We start from the raw sequence: 20,426 nt of genomic DNA, 5'->3' as shown, positions 1-20,426 counted from the left end.
CGCAGTATATTGACGGCACCTAGTCTGCAACTGGTTAAACACAAAAGCAAAAATGTATTACATTGCAGCTTATCAATTCTTAGGCCTCGTACACACGGCCGAGTTTCTTGGCAAAAACCAGCAAGAAGCTTGCTGGGTTTTTTTTTTTGCAGAGGAAACCGGTCGTGTGTACACTTTTCAACGAGGAAACCGCCGAGGATCTCGTCGGGCAAAAAAGAAAGCATGTCTTCTTTTTCCCCCGACGGCAATGGGAAAATTTGGCTCGCCGAGATCCTCAGTGGCTTCACAAGGAACTCAACGAGCAAAACGATGTGTTTTGCCAGTCGAGTTCCTCGGACGTGTGTACGAGGCTTCAGATGTGATGGCCGAACTGTTAAGCTGTAATATATTATGCTTTTGGTTTTGATTTTAATAACGCTTTAGGTGCAGTGGAGAAACATCAGGTCACCCACCTGACTGTTCTGTGTGGCAGACAGAAATGCAAATCTTTGGGCAGGTAATATTTGTTTTTTAGCTGTATATTGAGCTGTTTATCTGGAGTTCAGCTTTAATTATTCCGCATGTAGTAGATGAAACACCATCAGACAAAATCATGCTTGCATAATCACTTCTTAAAGTATAGTGGAAGACAAAACAGATTTTTTTTTTTATTGTATAGAATTCTGAAGGATTGGAACTTTTGCCAAGTTTTTTTGTTGTCTGTGTCCCTGTTAGGGAGATTTACTTTCTAATTGCCATCCTGATCACCAACATCACTGGGAATGAAGCTAGGGTAAATGTAAAAATTTGCGTAGTCACCAGAAAAGGAATAGAGGGGGAACATTTTCAAAGGGGACACCTGTTTCCATGACAACTAAGAGGGGAATAATCTCACAATGGAAAGATACGTCTCAATTCCCTTTGAGTCTATAGGACAGAAAGTGAAGTAAAACCTCCCTAAAGAGACACAGATGACAAAAAAAATCCTTCCCTATTCTATCCAAAATGAAAACAAAAAGTTTTGACTTTACATATACTTTAAATGATCTTGATAGCTGGCCTTTAAAAGCCATGGTAATACATGTGATGTAATGCCCTTTCGTAATTTTCTTCAAATTATGATGATAATGATCTTCTAATCATTAATATTTAATCTAATGTGCATGATTCACTTTTGATTTTTAATTGATTTTCACTTTTTCTCTTTCTTTCTCTTAAATCGATGCAAAATTTCAGATGAATCAAAACCAGGTACAGTCCTTTTATTCTAATTATTTTCTTGTGAATTACTTCAGCTTTACTTTGAAGTTGCAGAAGTATCTTTAATAATCTTCTAAGCTCTGTATACTTCTTGAAGCAACTCTTTGGTTATATCAACAATGTGCCATAAAAGCCATACCTGTAAAAGATGAATGTAAATATCTTCCTTGTCACCCATTGCTTCACTGATCTTGGAAAATCCAAGTCCACTTAGGTAACCAACGAAACAGAGGGGTTAATTTACTAAAGGCAAATACACTGTGTACCTTGCAAGTTGCACTCTACACAAGCAATTGCTCCACAGCTTGGTAATTGAGCAGAAGCTATGCTGACTTCCATCATCCAATCATGTGCAAGCAAAAATAGTTTTTTTTTTTCCTTGCATGTGATTGGGTATTCTTTGCGAAGTGAAACTTTACATTCACTAAGCTGTGGTGCAACTGCACAGAGTGAAGCTGCCCTTTGCAAAGTGCACAGTCTATTTGCCTTCAGTAATTCAACCCCAGAATGTTAAGAATGTTAGCTCTTAGTGGTTCCTCTGTCTGACCTCCACCCATTACAAGATACAATATTGACGTGGGGTCAGCAGGAAGGACTAATGAAAGGGGGGTGGGGAGTTGGTGACTATGGAGAGCAACCCCTTCAGAAGTGTTGGTTTCCCAATAGACCTTGGGGGTTCATTTCTCAAGATCAGAATTTATCATCGCAGGTGGCAGGACAAGTAAGTATTTAAATTAACCATTTACAGTTATGGCATTTAAGGCACAGAGTGGCTGCTGGTGCTCCATTTTTTTTGTTGGGGGGGGCGGATCGGCAAACAAACCAACCGGCCCTCTCCATTCGGTCAGTCGGGGGTTATCAGATCCCTATGTCCCTATTCCTATCATACTCTTCATTTGGGTTGGTCCGTGGGTGGTACTCACATGGTCGGGCTCTGGCTTGTTGTGGCTGGCTGTGTTGGCAGCAATGCAGAGCTGAGAAATTGCTCTGATGAGGACGGTCATCTCTCCGATCTCCCCATACTTCCTCCCCGGTGCCAGACAATATGGTTGCTTTTCCTCTTAGCCAAGCGGGTCTCAGACCGGCTTCCTGATTGGCTCGGCGGAGAATCAGGAAGACAATAGCGAATATTAATTCACCATTTTTTAAAGCTAATTAGAGCTTTAAAAAATGGCTCTAATTATGTGCTTAAAAAAAACATTCAAATCAATGTGTCCAGTACCCTCCATGTAGATTAGGGGCCGGACGCCTGGATTAGGGGGGCGGCGCCCCTGTGCCCCTAATGGAGCGGCCGCCACTGATGGTACATCTTGACACAGCAGCGATGTGTAATTTCAAAGTTTGGGCTAAACTCTATAATGGAACTTCTATATATAGTATATACAAGAAGCGGCATACCAATTTTTCGACATCGTTTTGTCACACAACCTGTTTATTAGTACCACATTTATAAAGGATCAATTGGTAATTATGTTCACCACTCTCATAGTGTGGAACTCACCATGAGATCTTTGTGTTCTCAAAGCCATGTATTCCTCTTTATAAATGTAGCACATTTCAAAAAGGTATAGAAAAATTGTAAAAGCTGTTGTAAAACAGTGTGCAAATGGTGAACCTGGAGAAAAGAGAAACTGACAGGCTACCTTGGTTAATAAAACCATTGAATCCACTTTTATAAAAAGCACAATGGAAAAAACAGGCCATAAAAGGACAAAAGATCACCATAAAAGTGCTATCTCACCCATTTGTATACAACCATGGTCTTTGAAAAAGAACACAATAGTTGTGGGGTTTCTGACCTACTTTAGAACATTTACAGCTGCAATTTATTTGGTTGCCATCGACAAAACATTCTTTTCCCTTTTATCTTGATAAACATGGGTAGCAATTCCTAATTATCAGGAAATATTCAATAGTATCTAGCAGGGCTTTTTTTCTCAGAGAATAGGTGTCAGTACTCCCCCCTTCTAAGTCAACCCTTGTCTCTACCCCCCATCCACCTCCGAGTACCGTCCCTTGGTAAAAAAACATTTAGAAGCAAATTGAAGGAAAAGCTAAGTGAACCAACAATGCACTAGCTTAAAGGAACCTATTTAAAAAATAAAAAAAATCTTTACAACCCCTTTAAGTACCGTATATACGCAACTATCATTTTTAACACAAAAAAATTTGAAAACGTATTAACTCGAGTATAAGCCTAGGGTATGAAATGCATCAGCTACTGTGGGTGGAAAAGAGGGTCAACAATGCCCATTTGCAGCTTCTGTGCCTATTTGCAGCCTCACTGTGCCCATTTTCAGCCTCACTGTGCCTATTTGCCGCCTCGCTGTGCCCATTGCATGCCTCACTGTGCCCATTGCATGCCTCACTGTGCTGATCTGCATACCTGATCTCCATGTCATGCAGTCAGTCAGCAGCTGTCCAGTGTAACAATGCCCTGCCTCCTCCTCGTTTGTGATAGGCGGAACACTCAGTTTCCCGGAGTTAGTCAGTGTTCAGTGTTCCGCCTATCACAGACGAGGACGAGGAGGAAGCTGGGCTTTGTTACACTGGATGGCCGCCGTCTGACTGCATGACACAGGGGCTGATCAGGTATGCCAATCGGAGAGACTTGCATATAAGCCAAGGGGGGCTTTTTCAGCACAAAAAAATGTGCTGAAAAACTCAGCTTATACTCGAGTATATACAGAAAGTTGTATGGCATTTGTTAATGATAGTAAGAAAAGCAGTAAAATAGATCCCCTGAAGCTAGCAACAATATAATCCCCTACAACAAAATCCTCCAGCAACAATTGATCCATTGTAGCAACAACAGACCCCTGCAAGCAACAATAAATCTCCCAGCAACCAGCATCTATAGACCCTTCAGCAGCTAGAAAAAATAGACCCATTCCTCAACAGGAGGTCCCACCAAGCAACAACTGATCCAAAAATAGACCCCTGCAGCAACAATAACCCCCCTAAAACAATAGATCTCCACAGTGTAAATAGATCCCCCAGCATCCAGCAAGAAGAGACCCTCCTGCACACCCCTTCACCCCTTGCCATTACAGACATTCAGTGCTGGAGGTGGCTGTACTCTGTTCCTCCATGTTTCCGCTCAAACAAAAACAACTTGTTTCTAACCTAATATATTGCACCCTACCAGTCCTCAGGCCCCGTACACACGACCAAGTTTCTCTGCAGAATTCAGCCAGAAACTCGACCGGAGCCGTATTCTGCTGAGAAACCCGGCCGAGGAAGCCGACGAGAAACTTGTCGAGCCAAATAGAGAACATGTTCACTATTTCCTCGTTAGTCAATGGGGAAACTTGGCTCGCCGAGTTCTTTGGCAGCTTCACAAGGAACTTGACGAGCAAAACGATGTGTTTTGCCCGTCGAGTTCCTCGGACGTGTGTACAAGGCTTTAGATGTTATGTCTGCATTGGTATTTTTTTCAGGCATTTTCCTGCTATTTTCACCTGGTGATCCTACCAGTAACACACTTCTTGCCATAGGGTGACAACACTTTTTGTACTTCATTTATGAAGGTGTAATGTTGTCACTCTAGGACAGAAATACAGAACCCCCCTATTTTTTATATAATAAATGGTGTTGCATTCCCCACAAAAAGAACTGATGAGTGTGCCACACAGGCAGAGAGCTTAGAAGAAATTTAGTTTTTGCACTTACCAAAATGTTATATCAAAATGTTTCCAATGGTATGTTTAAACTGATCAAAAGGAGCTAAAAAGTGAAGTTTATTGCTAGGATTTAGATGCACTTTAATAGACTGACTGACTGTTGGGATTCAGATATTCAGTTTAAGGTTTGCCTACCTAATGATAAATTCATAATTCACTTGAAGACTTTTAATGGGCCAGTTGTATTGCTTTTTTGTATTAACAGATCAGGAGAGCTGTAGTGACAGTAATGGGGGCTGCACTCATGGATGTATTCAAGGACCCTTCGGAGCTCAGTGTACCTGTCCTGTTGGCTACCAGCTCATGAATGACTCTAAAACATGTGATGACCTCAACGAGTGCCTGACACCAGGAATATGCAGTCAGTCCTGTAACAATGAAAGGGGATCTTTCCGATGTGACTGTGACGAAGGTTATATTCTGGAACCAAACGGAAGGACATGCAAAGCTTCAGGTAAGTAGAAATTCATACAGTTTGAAGGTTAAAAAAAAAATCACTGTGTTTTTTATGTGCTTCATAAGTAAAAAAAGGGGGCTTATTTAGCATAAGGTGAAGTAACCCATTATAACCAATGACAATAATGAAATATCATTGCTGCTCTAGACTAATCTGGACATTCTGGGTTATTACACTTTGTACTGCATTCTTGCACTTTGTTGCTTCTCCTCTCTTTAAAAAAAAAAAAAAAAAAACGAGCTGGCAGTGAAATGTCATTTAGTGGTAATTGTTTTTTCCTTCTTCCTAAAGGAAAGTTGTTTTTTTTCAGCTCCCCATGCCCTTTGTTTGACAATCAACCTGGAGAGAACGATTTTTTGAGATTCTCCCCCCATTAATTTCAATGGGGTTCGCATTAAAGTTTGCAATTTGCAGATTTTTGGACATGTTTGCCAAACTTGCCTCAAGTCATACCCAATATATATTTGCTCAGCGCCACTTAGTATAAGCCATGGGTCTTCAAACTATGGCCCTCCAGTTGTTCAGGAACTACAATTCCCATCATGCCCAGTCATGTCTGTGAATGTCAGAGTTTTACAATGGCTCATGGGATGTGTAGTTCCGCAACAGTTGGAGGGCCATAGTTTGAGGATCTCTGGTATAAGCAGTCTGAGACATAAGGCTCTAACAGAATCTAGCACGGATAAAACATGGTGACATTTTAAGAGTCATGTGACCTGGAGCTACTTGCATTTCAACTGGAAGTTTAAAGTGTTACTAAACCCAGGACCCTGCATTCACTATATCCCTATCTCTATCTCCCACAGTACACAGAACATAAGCGACAAAACGCTTAGATGTGACCAGGGGCCATTGAAATACATGGAATTTGGCTTTTGGAGTGTTTTAGAGCAAGCTTCAAGCAGAAAATCTCTCAGGTGTGAACGGGGCCTTAAAGGAGTTGTAAAGGCAGAAGGTTTTTTATCTTAATGCATTCTAAGCATTAAGATAAAAAGCCTTCTGTGTGCAGCATCCCCCCTAATACTTGCCTGAGCCTCATCTCTATCCAGCGATGTCCAGGACTGCCTCGGCTGTCCAGGACTCCTCCCCATCTTCGGCTGAGGAGTCCCAGGACCGTGCCATCGGCTCCCGCTGCTGTCAATCAAAGTCAGTAGGCCAATGAGGAGAGAGAGCGGGTGGGGCCGAACCACAGCTCCGTGTCTGAATGGACACAGGGAGCTGCAGCTCGGCTCGGATGTCCCCATAGCAAGTTGCTTGCTGTGGGGGCACTTAAAAGGAGGGAGGGGCCAGGAGAGCTGAAGGGGGACCTGAGAAGAGGAGGATCCGGGCTGCTCTGTGCAAAATCAACTGCATAGAGCAAGTAAGTATATCATGCTTTTTATTTTTATTGGAAAAAAAAAGAGATTTTACAATCACTTTACCTAATTGCATTCTATGCATTAATTATTACTTACCTTAGCTCAATCTTGATCCAGTGCTGTGCTTGAGAGGAGTGGTACTGCACTCTTTCTCCTCACAGGATATGAAGGTAGCAGCTGGAGACAATGGCTTCTGCTACTGTCAATCACATCCTGAAAGGAGGGAACAGGGGCATAGCCGAGTCATTCTGTGTGTATCAGTAGATGAACAGCTCAGCTCGGCATCGAGCCCTCAGGAGTGCCTCCATAGCAAGCAGCTTGCTATGGGGGCACTCAGAAAGGAGGAGGAGTGGAGAGCACTGGCGTGGGCCCCCAGACAAGGCAGTTCAAGGCTGTTCTGTGCAAAAGCACTGCACAGAGCAGGTAAGTATAACATACAGGGCCGTCTTTAACCACTTAAGCCCCGGACCATATTGCTGCCTAAAGACCCAAGGGGTTTTTACAGTTCGGGACTGCGTCGCTTTAACAGACCATTGCACGGTCGTGCGACGTGGCTCCAAAAACAAAATTGGCGTCTTTTTTTCCCCACAAATAGAGCTTTCTTTTGGTGATATTTGATCACCTCTGCGGTTTTTATTTTTTTGCGCTATAAACAAAAATAGAGCGTCAATTTTGAAAAAAATGCAATATTTTTTACTTTTTGCTGTAATAAATATCCCCCAAAAACATATATAAATTTTTTTTTTCCTCAGTTTAGGCCAGTGTTTCTCAATTCCAGTCCTCAGGCCCCCCCAACAGGTCATGTTTTCAGGATTTCCATTATTTTGCACAGGTGATTTGATCAGTTTCACTGCCTTAGTAATCACCACAGCCTTTTCATCTGAGGGAAATCCTGAAAACCTGACCTGTTGGGGGGGCCTGAGGACTGGAATTGAGAAACACTGGTTTAGGCCGATACGTATTCTTCTACCTATTTTTGGTAAAAAAAATCGCAATAATCGTTTATCGGTTGGTTTGCGCAAAATTTATAGCGTTTACAAAATAGGGGATAGTTTTTTTGCATTTTTATTTTTTTTATTTTTTTTACTACTAATGGCGGCGATCAGTGATTTTTTTCGTGACTGCGACATTATGGCGGACACTTTGGACAATTTTGACACATTTTTGGGACAATTGTCATTTTCACAGCAAAAAATGCATTTAAATTGCATTGTTTATTGTGAAAATGACAGTTGCAGTTTGGGAGTTAACCACAGGGGGCGCTGTAGGAGTTAGGGTTTACTTTGTGTGTGTTTACTAGTGTAGGGGGGTGTGGCTGTAGGAATGACGTCATCGATCGTGTCTTCCCTATAAAGGGAATGACGCGATCGATGCGCCGACACAGTGAAGCACGGGGAAGCCGTGTTTACACACGGCTCTCCCCGTTCTTCAGCTCCGGGGAGCGATCGCGACGGAGCGGCTATAAACAAAAAGCCGCGCCGTCGTCCCGGATCGCTCCCCGAGCGGACCTGACCTCCGCATATACCGGGGGGGGGGTCCCGATCGGACCCCCCACCCACGTCTAGCAGAGGACGTACAGGTACGTACATGTGCCTGTCCGTGCCATTCTGCTGACGTATATGTACATGAGGAGGTCGGGAAGTGGTTAATATGGTTTGGGCCCAGGGCAAACATTTTTTTTGGGCCCCCCTCCAGCTTATTTTGGGCCTGGCTGGTTCACATGTATGTTTTGGCGGTCCTCATTTGTGCAGGTACAGCAGCCCATTGATTTGAATGGGCTGCCATGCCTTTGTTTCCTGCAGAAAAAAGGTGCATTCAGCATTTTAAAAATACAGTTGCCTTGAAATCCATTCTGCTTTTGCACCATGCTACTTACCTGCAGTTCTTGCACACACAAACGCACTGTGTTTTTAAAAGCGTGACCTAAACATCTAAAAATGCAGCAAGTTTGACAGTGCGGGAACTGCAGATAAGTCACAGCAGACAGCATAATGGACAGACAGTGCTGTATTTCAGTGCTTGATGGGCATTGGCGTGCCGTGTGCGCAGCCTATTACATGAGACATGCGCTTTTCTTTGCAGGAAACGCAGGCATGGCGGCCCATTCAAATGAATGGGCTGCTGTGCCTGCGCAAATGTGGGCCGCCAAAACACATACATGTGAACCAGCCAGGCCCAAAATAAGCCCATCAAGCAGTTAAATACAGACAGTAATGTCATGTACTCTGAGGCTTTACTCAGCCTGGACTGCAGGTCTGGTCTGTGATTTAACTAGTAGCCGACCAGCCACCGTCATTATACGGCGGCAGGTCGGCTCTCCTGGGCGAGAGCCCGTAGCTATACGTCCTATCGTATAGCCGCCACTAGGGGGCGCGCGCGCGCCGCCGGAGGCGCGCGCGCTCCCCGCTCGCCCCCGACTCCCGTGCGTGTGCCCGGCGGGCGCGATCGCCGCCGGGCACACGCGATCGCTCGGTACAGAGCGGGGAACGGGAGCTGTGTGTGTAAACACACAGCTCTCGTTCCTGTCAGCAGGGGAAATGCTGATTTTCTGTTCATACAATGTATGAACAGAAAATCAGTGTTTCCCCTAGTGAGGCCACCCCCCCCCCCCACAGTAAGAACACACCCAGGCATACTTAACCCCTTCCCCGCCCCCTAGTGTTAACCCCTTCACTGCCAGTGGCATTTTTATAGTAATCTAATGCATTTTTATAGCACTGATCGCTATAAAAATGACAATGGTCCCAAAAATGTGTCAAACATGTCCGAAGTGTCCGCCATAATGTCGCAATACCGAAAAAAAAAATCGCTGATCGCCGCCATTACTAGTAAAAAAAATATTAATAAAAATGCCATAAAAATACCCCCTATTTTGTAAACGCTATAACTTTTGCGCAAACCAATCAATAAACGCTTATTGCGATTTTTTTTACGAAAAATATGTAGAAGAATACGTATCGGCCTAAACTGAGGAAAAAAAATGTTTTTTTATATATTTTTGGGGGATATTTATTACAGCAAAAAGTAAAAAATATTCATTTTTTTCAAAATTGTCGCTCTATTTTTGTTTATAGCGCAAAAAATAAAAACCGCAGAGGTGATCAAATACCACCAAAAGAAAGCTCTATTTGTGGGAAAAAAAGGACGCCAATTTTGTTTGGGAGCCACGTCGCACGACCGCGCAATTGTCTGTTAAAGCGACGCAGTCCCGAATCGCAAAAAGTACTCTGGTCTTTAGGCAGCAATATGTTCCGGGGGGTAAGTGGTTAAAGAGTTCCTCTATTTTACACATGGCATGGCATGGGGTCCCATGGTGCTAAAGCAGAATGGACAGACGGTGCTGTGACCCCATGCCATGCCATGTGTAAAATAGAGGAACTTTTTAAAACACTGACCAGACCTGCAGTGAATCATCAAATATTATAAAGACTTTGGGACACACTACAGAAAACTTCAATTTACAATATAGATTAGCAAACAGTGACATACCTTGAGGAGCAGGACATGAAGAAGTCAGCCTCGGGAAGAGCAAACTGGGGATGTTATAAAATCACATTCTAATTCACTTTTATATGCAAGCAGCACCCAGTGGCAGGAAGGGAGAAGTGCACGTCTAAAGGGAAGCCAGGGGTGCTGTACATTTTAAAACACTGGGAAGGGAAGCAGTACTGTCACTGGCTGCGTGCCGATGATGATTTTCAGCCTGATTTGTGGGCAGCACAGGGGCTTAACAGGAGGCAGGGCCGCCATCAGGAATTATGGGGCCACTTACACAGCTTCAGGCATGGGCCCCCTGGAGCAGAGAACCGGGATGGGGGGTGCTGCCACCTGAAATTGAGAAGCAGGGGGGGGCTGCCGCAAATTTAGAAGCGGGGGGCCCTTTACAAAAAAAGAAATAAAGAAAGAAATAAAGAAAAATATATATAAAAAAGGGGTGTAGCCATCCGGGGCCCTGGGGACCTCTGGGCCCTTTAATAAAAATAAAAAAAGAAATAAAAAATATATATAAAAAATATATTTTAAAAAGGGGGTTGCCATCTGGGGCCCTGGGGACCTCTGGGCCCTTTAATATTTTTTTTTAATAAAAATAAATTACAAAAAAAAGGGGGTTGCCATCCGGGACCTCTGGGCCCTTTAATAAAAAATATATATAAAGGAACATTTAAAAAAAAAAGGGGGGGCTGCCATCCGGGGCCCTGGGGACCTCTGGTTCCTATAATAATAATAATAAACATTTATATATATATATATATATATATATATATATATATATATATACTGTATATATATATATATATAAATAGATTTTTTTTTTATAAAAAAAGGGGGGTTGTCATCCGGGGCCCTGGGAAACTATGGGCCCCTGGGGACCCCCAGACCTCTAAAAAAAATTGGCCCTTTAATAAAAAATAAAATAAAAATATATTAAAAAATTGTCCCTTTAATAAAAATATATAATTTTGTTTTTTTTATTTTAAAATAAATAAAAAAAAGGGGGGGTTGCCATCTGGGGCCCTGGGGTCCTCCGGACCCCTAAAAAAAAAAAAAACGTTTTTTTTTTTTTTTTCAAAGGGGGTTGCTTTGGGCCCCCAACAGTGACAGGGCCCAGGGCACCTTCCCCATTTGCCCTGCGGTAAAGACGGCCCTGATAACATATTTGTTATTTAACAAAATGTATAACTTTACAATCACTTTATTATATTCCTGGTTTCTTGTAGGGGTAGGTGAGTGGGAAAGACAGTACCATCTTGGTGGGTCCAGGTGGAATTTGCCTTCTACTTTTACTTCTCGCATAAGTGCAGGGAAGTTCTTTTAAAATGTTTACATGCAATAAAACACCTCATGTTTTTTATGTTGCTGCATTCATACTTGGTATATCCTGTAAGATAACATTTATATAAGTATGTATCTTTTACTTTCTAGAGTTTGGAAATCTGCTGCTACTAGTGGCAAGCCGAGGTCAGATCATCGCTGACAATATCACCACTCAAGCTCACTACACTTACTCCATAGTCCGTGATGGGCGCAGTATAGTAGCCGTAGATTTTGATTCTGTCACCAATCGTATTTACTGGTCTGACATAGTGCAGGACAAAATATGGAGTGCTTTCGTCAATGGAACAGGCAGGCAAATTGTAAGTAATTTCTTTATTTTTGCTGTACAGCCAAAAAAATTGTTTGTTTTCGTTTCATTTTCGTTTTTTTTCCCGGCCATTCGTTATGATCGCAATTCATAAATTCGTAAATTTGGAAATCCGAAAATAAGAAAGAAAATCCGAAAATTTGAAAGAATAACTAGCTAACTAACTACCGTATTTATCGGCGTATAATACGCACAGATGTATAAAGCCCTGTACACACGATCAGTCCATCCGATGAGAATGGACTGAAGGACCGTCGTCATCGGTGAACCGATGAAGCTGACTGATGGTCTGATGTGCCTACACACCATCAGTTAAAAACCGATCGTGTCAGAACGAGGTGACGTAAAACACAACGACGTGCAGAGAAAAATTAAGTTCAATGCCATGCGCGCATGCACTGATGGTCGTGGGTACTAACGGTCGGTTTTGACCTATCGTTAGGCGTCTATCTGTGAAATTTTAAAGCAAGTTCTAAATTTTTAGACAGAAGGATAACTGACCGATGGGGCCCACACACGATCGGTTTGGACCGATGAAAAGGTCCTTCAGTCCGTTTTCATCGGTTTTGACCGATCGTGTGTATGCGGCCTAACACGCACCCTAACTTTAAGAGGGAAGTTTCAGGAAAAAAACTTTCCACAGCCCCCTACGTATAACACGCAGGCACATTTTACCCTCTATTTTCAGGGTAAAAAGTAAGTGTTATACGCCAATAAATACAGTAATAATAACTAACTAATAAATGAACTGTATTGAAATTCCCTTTCAAATTTGGCTGTAACGAATGCCGCACCTAATCAAATGAAATGGAACAAATTAATAATAATAATAAAAAAGGTTTTATTATTATTATTATTATAGTAATTTATTATTATTCATTTATTACTTTCCATTTGTTTAAATACGGCATTTGTTGGATAAATTTGTATTCGTTATGTTCACTAAAGGCCAAATTTGGAATGGAAATTCCAATAATTATGATTAAATAGTTAGTAATAGTTAAGTTATTATTAGTTAGTTATTATTTCAGATTTTCAAATTCCGAATTTACGATTTTTCAAATTTAGGAATTTTTGGAAAGTTTTATTAAATGGGTTTTCGTTAATTTGGATATTTCCAAATGAACTAATTTGTCAAAATGTGTTAAAAGAATTTGGAACTGTTACAGTAAAAACATGTCCGGTTAGTGGAACTCCAACCATTAATATGGAAGGGATTACAAAATGGACATGGAGAATTTTTCTTTTGCTGCACCTCATCAGAATGCACAGTAGTGCATTGTTGTATGCGATCGCGCATTGTGATGTGCTGCAACGCATGTGTTACTTCTTTGTGCTACCACACAATACCCAGTGCAAAACTATGTTTCATCCCTTACTTTTGGATTGATTGAGGAAAGTGAGAATCTCTATCAGGTTTTTACCACTGTCTGGTCCTTGTTGAGGAGATTTCTTGTGTTCACCAGGACAAGAAGTGAGCAGAATTGCAGAAACACTGACAACAAAAATAGTAGTGTGGGAAAGGGTTAAATCCTCTGTCATATTTTATTGTTATAAAAGAAAACAGAGCTGCACTAAAGTTAAAATTCAAAAACATAAAAGTTGTCTCAAAAGATAAACAATTGCAAAGTCTGTGAGGATTAGGCCTCGTATACACGACCGACGTTCCTTGGCAAAAACCAGCAAGAAACTTGCTGGGAGATATTTTTTTGCCGAGGAAACCGGTCGTGTGTACACTTTCCTCAAGGAAACTGTCGAGAAACTCGACAAGCCAAAAATAGAGCATGTTCTCTATTTCCTTGACGGGAATGGAGAAAATTGGCTTGTCGAGTTTCTCGACGGCTTCACAAGGAACTCGACGAGCAAAACGATGTGTTTCGCCCGTCGAGTTTCTCGGTCGTGTGTACTAGGCCTTAAACGTTGTTCTAATGTAAGCATCAATTTGTGATAAAGATGGGTCTCTTATAGTTATGTATTAACAGCACCACCATGATTCACACCACTCTAGTGTACACCACCACCTTACGAAAGACGCGCTTACCAAATGGCAAGCTATACAGGCTTATGGCTATAGCCCAGACAAGGCCTTGTAAGCTTGGACACCTACATGCAGATGAGGCTAGATCTGAGGATTGATCACTGTAATCAAACATTCCCACCACTCGTATTCAGTCCAATGGTGTCAAACAACATCCCATTCAACAAAGATGACCCAAAAAGAAAATCTCACCATAGTGTAAGATTGTCTTAAACTTTATTAAATATCGACACGTTTCGTCATAAAGTGACGTAGTCCTGGTGCACCTCCAAAATACATATTTTATTACTGTCTTTATCTCCATAGGATAAATCACCTCCATTTCCTGCCTAGTCCACTGGGTAGGAAATTATTCTTACCCTTCTCCATTCTATCTAAATATAAAGTTTAAAAAATTGCTATTGTTCCAGTAAAACTCACTGATATTTTACAATGTACAAGTAAACATGTACTGTGACTAACCGGTCATTGATAATTGCAGATTTTTGACAGTGGTGTTACTGTGACTGAAAGCATTGCTGTAGACTGGGTAGGACGGAACCTTTATTGGACAGATTATATTCTTGAAACCATTGAAGTTTCTAAGCTGGATGGAACTCACAGGACTGTGCTGATCAGTGCGAATGTGACTAATCCAAGAGGACTAGTGCTGGATCCAAGAACAGAGTAAGAGAATGTTAAAGTTATTTTTTTTTTCCTTTTGTTATATTTAAGTACCCTTAACTCATTTGTTGACTGGCAGGTCTCATTATGTCCAGAATTTATATATGAATTTGAATGTTCAAAGGACAGTTTCACATTTAGGGGAAGTTGCCCTTTAATAAATCCACCCAACCTCCAGGGTCCCATCTGCCTTTTTCATACTGTGGCTATGCATGTAACAAACCGACTCAACCCGATTCCTTTCTTATGGGTAAGCTGTACTTTGGGGAACTGCTGGCAGTGATGACCATGGGTATGGCTACTCATAAGAATGAATGAAGGTAGAGAATGAAGAGAAGTTGGCTGGACCCATTTTAGAACTAAGATCACTGGATTAGGAAAGAAGGTAAGTATTACCACAGATGGATTGCACTAAAGGTGAAGTTATCCTCTGAAGAAGTCCTCTGGTAAAAAAAAGAGTAAAAATAGTGTCTACGTACTTACAGCTGTATGTATTAGTGAGTCCTTAGTTGCTCTCAGAAACAAGACCACATATCAATACCTCAAGTTATATTTTGCATGTGACGTGTGCTGATTAACTACCTCTACCCACCATCCTTTACTGCCTAAAGCACAAGGCTATCAATATTTTGTCTTATGATCTTTATCCAAATCTACAAGTAGCCATGCTGGTTTGAATTCAGAGTTTTCAGGTTATTGATTATTATATTTTTATTTGTATGTAGAAAAAGTTTGGAAAATGTTTGGCCACAGGAAATCCTCATAATTGGTTTGCCTTTCACATGGCCCATTTAGGTCCCAGATTGTTGTCTTCTCTCACTAATTCATGAATGCAGAATGTAGACATTTTAGGAGATTTTGAGAAAAACAGTAACAGAACAATTTGTCATAAGCTAATAGGAAAACAATGTATGAAGGGGAAGGGGTAGTATAAAGGTATAAAGTAAAAATATACAGTTATGGAGTTGGCTTTGGAATTTGAACATTGTGCATTCTAATAGTCTCTCCTTGTTACAGGTCTCGGGTGATGTTCTGGACAGACTGGGGCAGGTATCCCAGAATTGAGAGGGCCAGTATGGATGGAACATTAAGAAAAACTATTATTTCAGAGAAGATCTATTGGCCCAATGGGTTGACCATTGATTACCCCACAAAGCGCCTCTATTTTGCTGATGCTTATCTTGATTACATTGACTATTGTGACTACGATGGAAATAATAGAAAGCAAGCCTTGGCTAGTGATTTGGTAAGCTGCATTTTGTATGGGAACATGAGGGAAAGATATGAGTTGGCAAGGCATGTATAAAGGGAGAATCATGAGAAGGGATAGCCTAGGAAGAGAAGACCTTTACCAAAATACTGAGCTGCAAAGCATTACAATTTCACAGCATTCTTTTGTAATGTGGATGAGAGCTGTTAGGCCTCGTACACACCACAGGACATGTCTGATGAAAACGGTCCACGGACCGTTTTCATCGGACATGTCCGCTCGGAGATTTCGGTCTGATGGCTGTACACACCATCAAACCGAAATCCCCGCGGACAGAGAACACGGTGACGTAGACGACACCGACGTTCTCTATCGCGCAAGTTCAATGCTTCCACGCATGCGTCGAATCAATTCGACGCATGCGCGGGATTTCGGTCCGCTGGTTAGACGTACTAACCAGCGGACATGTCCGACGGACAGCTCTCCAGCGGACAAGTTTCTTAGCATGCTAAGAAACTTTTGTCCGCTGGAAATCTATCCGCTAGCCTGTACACACGATCGGATCTGTCCTCTGAAACTGGTCCGCGGACCAGTTTCAGCGGACATGTCCGGTCGTGTGTACGAGGCCTTAATGTTATGATCAGTAGGAACCTAACCAGATGTGTGTGTTAAATTTATAGTCTTCAGTTTTTGTAGAGGTGATACACATTTTACCCCCCTCCCTCCAAACCACTCCCTTCCCACTCATAGATTTCATTTTTTTTACCCTGCCAGTTCCTATCAAATTTGTATTTGATATGTCTCGCAGGGCCGTATCATTTGTTCACAAAGAGTTGTGAATGAAAAAAAAAATTATAGGGTTGGTTTGCTAAAGGAAGAAAGGCTGTTCACTTTGCAAGGGAAGTTGCACTTTGTAAGGGAATTATCCCTAGAGCTTAGTGAAAATGCAAGGAAAATAAAAAAACTGCATTTTACACGTTTTGATAATGAAAATCAGCAGAGCTTCCCCTTATTTACTAAGCCCTGGGGTAAATTTATTTGCAAAATGAACGGTCTATTTGCCGTTAGTAAATCAACTCCAATTTGTCCTATCTGCCTCCATGGGAGCAAAACTGTAGTTCTCCACGAAGCACAAGTGCAGGGATGTCACTTGTTATCCATGGATACTTTCTCCAGTTCTGTAATAGAAAGTCCAAACCTTAGTATAAGCCGGAGCTACAAGACGGGTCTGCAGAAGCCAGAGCATTGCACCCATGATCCACTAATCACGGTTGCAATGCTGTGCAGGCTCAAATGCAAAAACATTTTTTTTCCTTTTTGCAATAGTGGTGCATTTATATTTTTTATTGCAAAATGTGACAGCTGAAGTTTATTCTGAATATATTTTGCCTTCCCAGGTTCTACCCTCCTCCTTGTCAACATGCTAATGCAATTTTAAATTAAAGCTTTCTGTTATCATTACATGCCCAATTTTAGACCTAGTCTTCTTTGGATCTCTGTGTCCTTCACCAGGCAATACAGACAGATCATTGCAGGGTGTATAGCTTCCTAAAATTTCACAGCGCCCAACCTCAGTAATCCTCTAAAAAGACCTCAGCCCTGATTCAATCATTTTTTTTAATTGTTCAATTTTATAAATGTATGCATAATTATATGGTAATACCAGTTTACAGAAAACAATATATTCTGCAAACAAGTGTCAAGCATGTGTTAGCAAACTAATTGTTACAATAATAAGGAAAATTCAGTTTCTGCAGAATACAAAGGATATGATGAAAAAGATGTTCTAATGTATTATTAATTAAAAGTGTTATTCTTCTGCTGAGCTTTGAATTCTGCCATGATCATGCTATAACCACATTATGTTAACAGGTACTACAGCACCCACATGCTATTACTATATTTGAAGACTATGTTTATTGGAGTGAAAGATATACCAACCGGGTCCTTCGTGCCAATAAGTGGCATGGCGGCAACCAGAGCGTCATGATTTATAATGTAAACCAGCCGTTGGGAATCTCAGCATTTCACCCAGTAAAACAACCTCAAGGTAAAGTATTAGTATATGTATGGCCATATTTTCAATGGTATGTGTAAAGGTTTAAAGTGGACGCTTGTCAGGATCACCCTCAAACACATCAAGGTTACAGCCTTATCCAAAGCTTTTTTGTTTGTGGGCCCCCTCCTTGCCTCTACTTACCAAACCCAATTGCACACCTCCCAGCATACTTCACGGTTTTGACAGCTTGTGGCTTCACAGCTGGGTGTGCACTGCACATGCGTGAGTGACGCTGTGAATACCGATTTGGCGGGGAATATTCTGGGACCTGTGATCTGTCCCAGAAGATTGCAGGGAGGGAGGGGGAGAGGAGAACTTCAGCTTGGATTGCCTAGGCAGTCCGAGTAGAAGTGGGAGTGAGTACCTGTCAAAACTAGTTACCTGCCCCCCCCCAAAAAAAATATGACATGCCAAATATGGCATAGAGGGAGGGGGGTGGAGTGCTTAAAATGAAACTTCCCCTTGGATGGAGCTCTTCTTTAATTGAACAAGCTGAAGTTAGAAGCTGATTGGCTGCCATGCACAGCTGCACCAAATTTTGCACTCTCCAGTGGCTAATGCATTGTGGGATGCAGGCCCAGAGTTGGAGCAAAGTCAAAGATGGGTTTAGTGAAGTCAAAACGAACAAGTACAGTCAAAAATCTGCAAAGTGATACTTGTTTGCTTGTATTTTTTTCCATGTTCCAGATGCAGACTTTTGGCTTGAATCTGATTGGTGATTGATAGCAAATTTCTTCAGTTTTTAGCAAGATGACACATAAGGCTATAAAAGCATCTAGTAGTAGCAGCAATAGAACACTGTGACATCTTAGAGACCACAAGGTTGATTTACCAAAGGTAAATCGGCTGTTTTATTAGCTTAACTTAAAGGGGTTGTAAAGGTTCATGTTTTTTTACCTTAATGCATCCTATGCATTAAGGTGAAAAAACATATGACGATTACCGGCCTCCCCATTTTACTTTCCTGGGCCCTGGAAAGTCCTGGGTCGCAAACCGCTCTTCCTTTGCCTGGGCTTCTCGGCTCTTCATTGGATAGATTCATAGCATCGCAGCCATTGAGACGCGCTCCTGTCAATCAAATACAGTGACACGGGTCCCAAGGGTGGGGCCGAGTCCTGTACTCAGCGGCTATGGACGTAAATACAGGACTTGGGTAACCCCCTTGGGAGATCGCTTTCCAGAGGGGGTTATCTGAGGCGGGGAGGAGCCGAGAGAGCCACCGGGGACCCCAGTAAACACCGTTCGGGGCCATTCTGTGCAAAACAAGCAGCACAGTGGAGGTAAGTATGATATGTATGTTATTTAAAAAAAATAAACTGCAAACCTTTACAGCCATGAATGCGATAAAAAAATGTACTTTACAAAGAATACCTGTAAGAAAAAAAAAAAGTATTTTGGCTTGCACATAATTGAATGATGGAGGCAAAGAGAGGCATATTGACTAGGCAAAGAGAACATTAATTTACAAACTGAACATCCTATTTGCCTTTAATAAATCAACCCAACCTCAATAAAGCCTAAAGCCTGGTGCAAAAGGCCTGTAATATTCAATAAAATTCTGGACAGTTTATTAATTGTTACACACAGTGCAGCTTCATCTAGCAATGAATATTCTCCCATCAGTATGTACTGTTATGTGAGAGTATCATAAGGTAGTATGCACACAACACCAACCTATTTGTACAGTTGGAACAGAAATATTTTTTGGGGGATTTCCAAAACCTTTTTTATTGTTTTGGTTGCTGTAAAGTAGTAAATTCCATTTAGTTCAATGGATTTATGCAACTTATTTCTCTTTCGTAATAAGATCAAATGTGTGCCCACTCCTTATTACAATACAGTAAGAATTTGAATAATATATACCGTATATACTCGAGTATAAGCTGAGTTTTTCAGCACATTTTTTTGTGCTGAAAATGCCCCCATCGGCTTATACTCAAGTCACCTTTTTGCGCCTGATTTCCTGGATTTTGGGGACCCAGTACTGGCCGGCCATAAGTCCCCTGGACCTCAAACTTGCCACACATGTAGCCCCACTCTTCATCTACAAGTGTGCAAAGATTGTTGTCCAGAGGACCTACGGCCAGGGATCACCGATTTTTCAAATCGGGCACCCCTTCAATAGACTCCCATGTTAAACGGTAATTTCTCCGGTGATTTTGGGGACCCGGTACCGGCCAGTACCGGCACACATGTAGCCCCATTTCTCCTCTACAAGTGTACAAAGTTCATTGTCTGGGGGACCTACGGCTGGGGAGCACCAATTTTTCAAAGCCGGGCACCCCTTTAATAGACTCCATGTTAAACGTCAGTCTAGTCATGGACACAGTGAGGCATGGCCACAGTGAGGCATGGCCACAGTGAGGCATGGCCACAGTGAGGCATGGACACAGTGAGGCATGGGCACAGTTAGGCATGGATACAGTGAGAACAAATGGTTAATAGTCCAAGTGTATATCAAATTAGGAGCGTGACACCCCAATGTGAAACAGAGGAGAAAAATCTGGCTGCAACATGGAAAATGCAACTTGCTGACCCTTACCACAAAGGAAGGTCCTAACGGACCTAGTCAAGCT

The 20,426-nt window shown here is 41.8% G+C and overlaps 1 protein-coding gene across 2 annotated transcripts in view; it reads left to right on the top strand.

The window, feature by feature from the left end:
* The window catches only part of LRP2 (LDL receptor related protein 2), a 327,257-nt gene that overhangs the window by 144,629 nt on the left and 162,202 nt on the right, over positions 1-20,426 (top strand). The window contains exons 26-31 of one of the 2 annotated variants that reach the window (XM_040357826.1): positions 1,216-1,230; positions 5,128-5,376; positions 11,661-11,872; positions 14,400-14,584; positions 15,599-15,827; positions 17,664-17,841. In XM_040357826.1, coding sequence (XP_040213760.1) covers positions 1,216-1,230; positions 5,128-5,376; positions 11,661-11,872; positions 14,400-14,584; positions 15,599-15,827; positions 17,664-17,841 — 1,068 coding nt within the window. The remainder of the gene's footprint in view (positions 1-1,215; positions 1,231-5,127; positions 5,377-11,660; positions 11,873-14,399; positions 14,585-15,598; positions 15,828-17,663; positions 17,842-20,426) is intronic. The other variant, XM_040357827.1, reaches the window with a different exon arrangement.

Source organism: Rana temporaria, chromosome 6 (assembly GCF_905171775.1).
Source record: "Rana temporaria chromosome 6, aRanTem1.1, whole genome shotgun sequence".
NCBI classification, from domain to species: Eukaryota; Metazoa; Chordata; class Amphibia; order Anura; family Ranidae; genus Rana; species Rana temporaria.
Note: the sequence above shows the minus strand (reverse complement) of the source record. Positions and strands in the feature narration are given on the sequence as shown.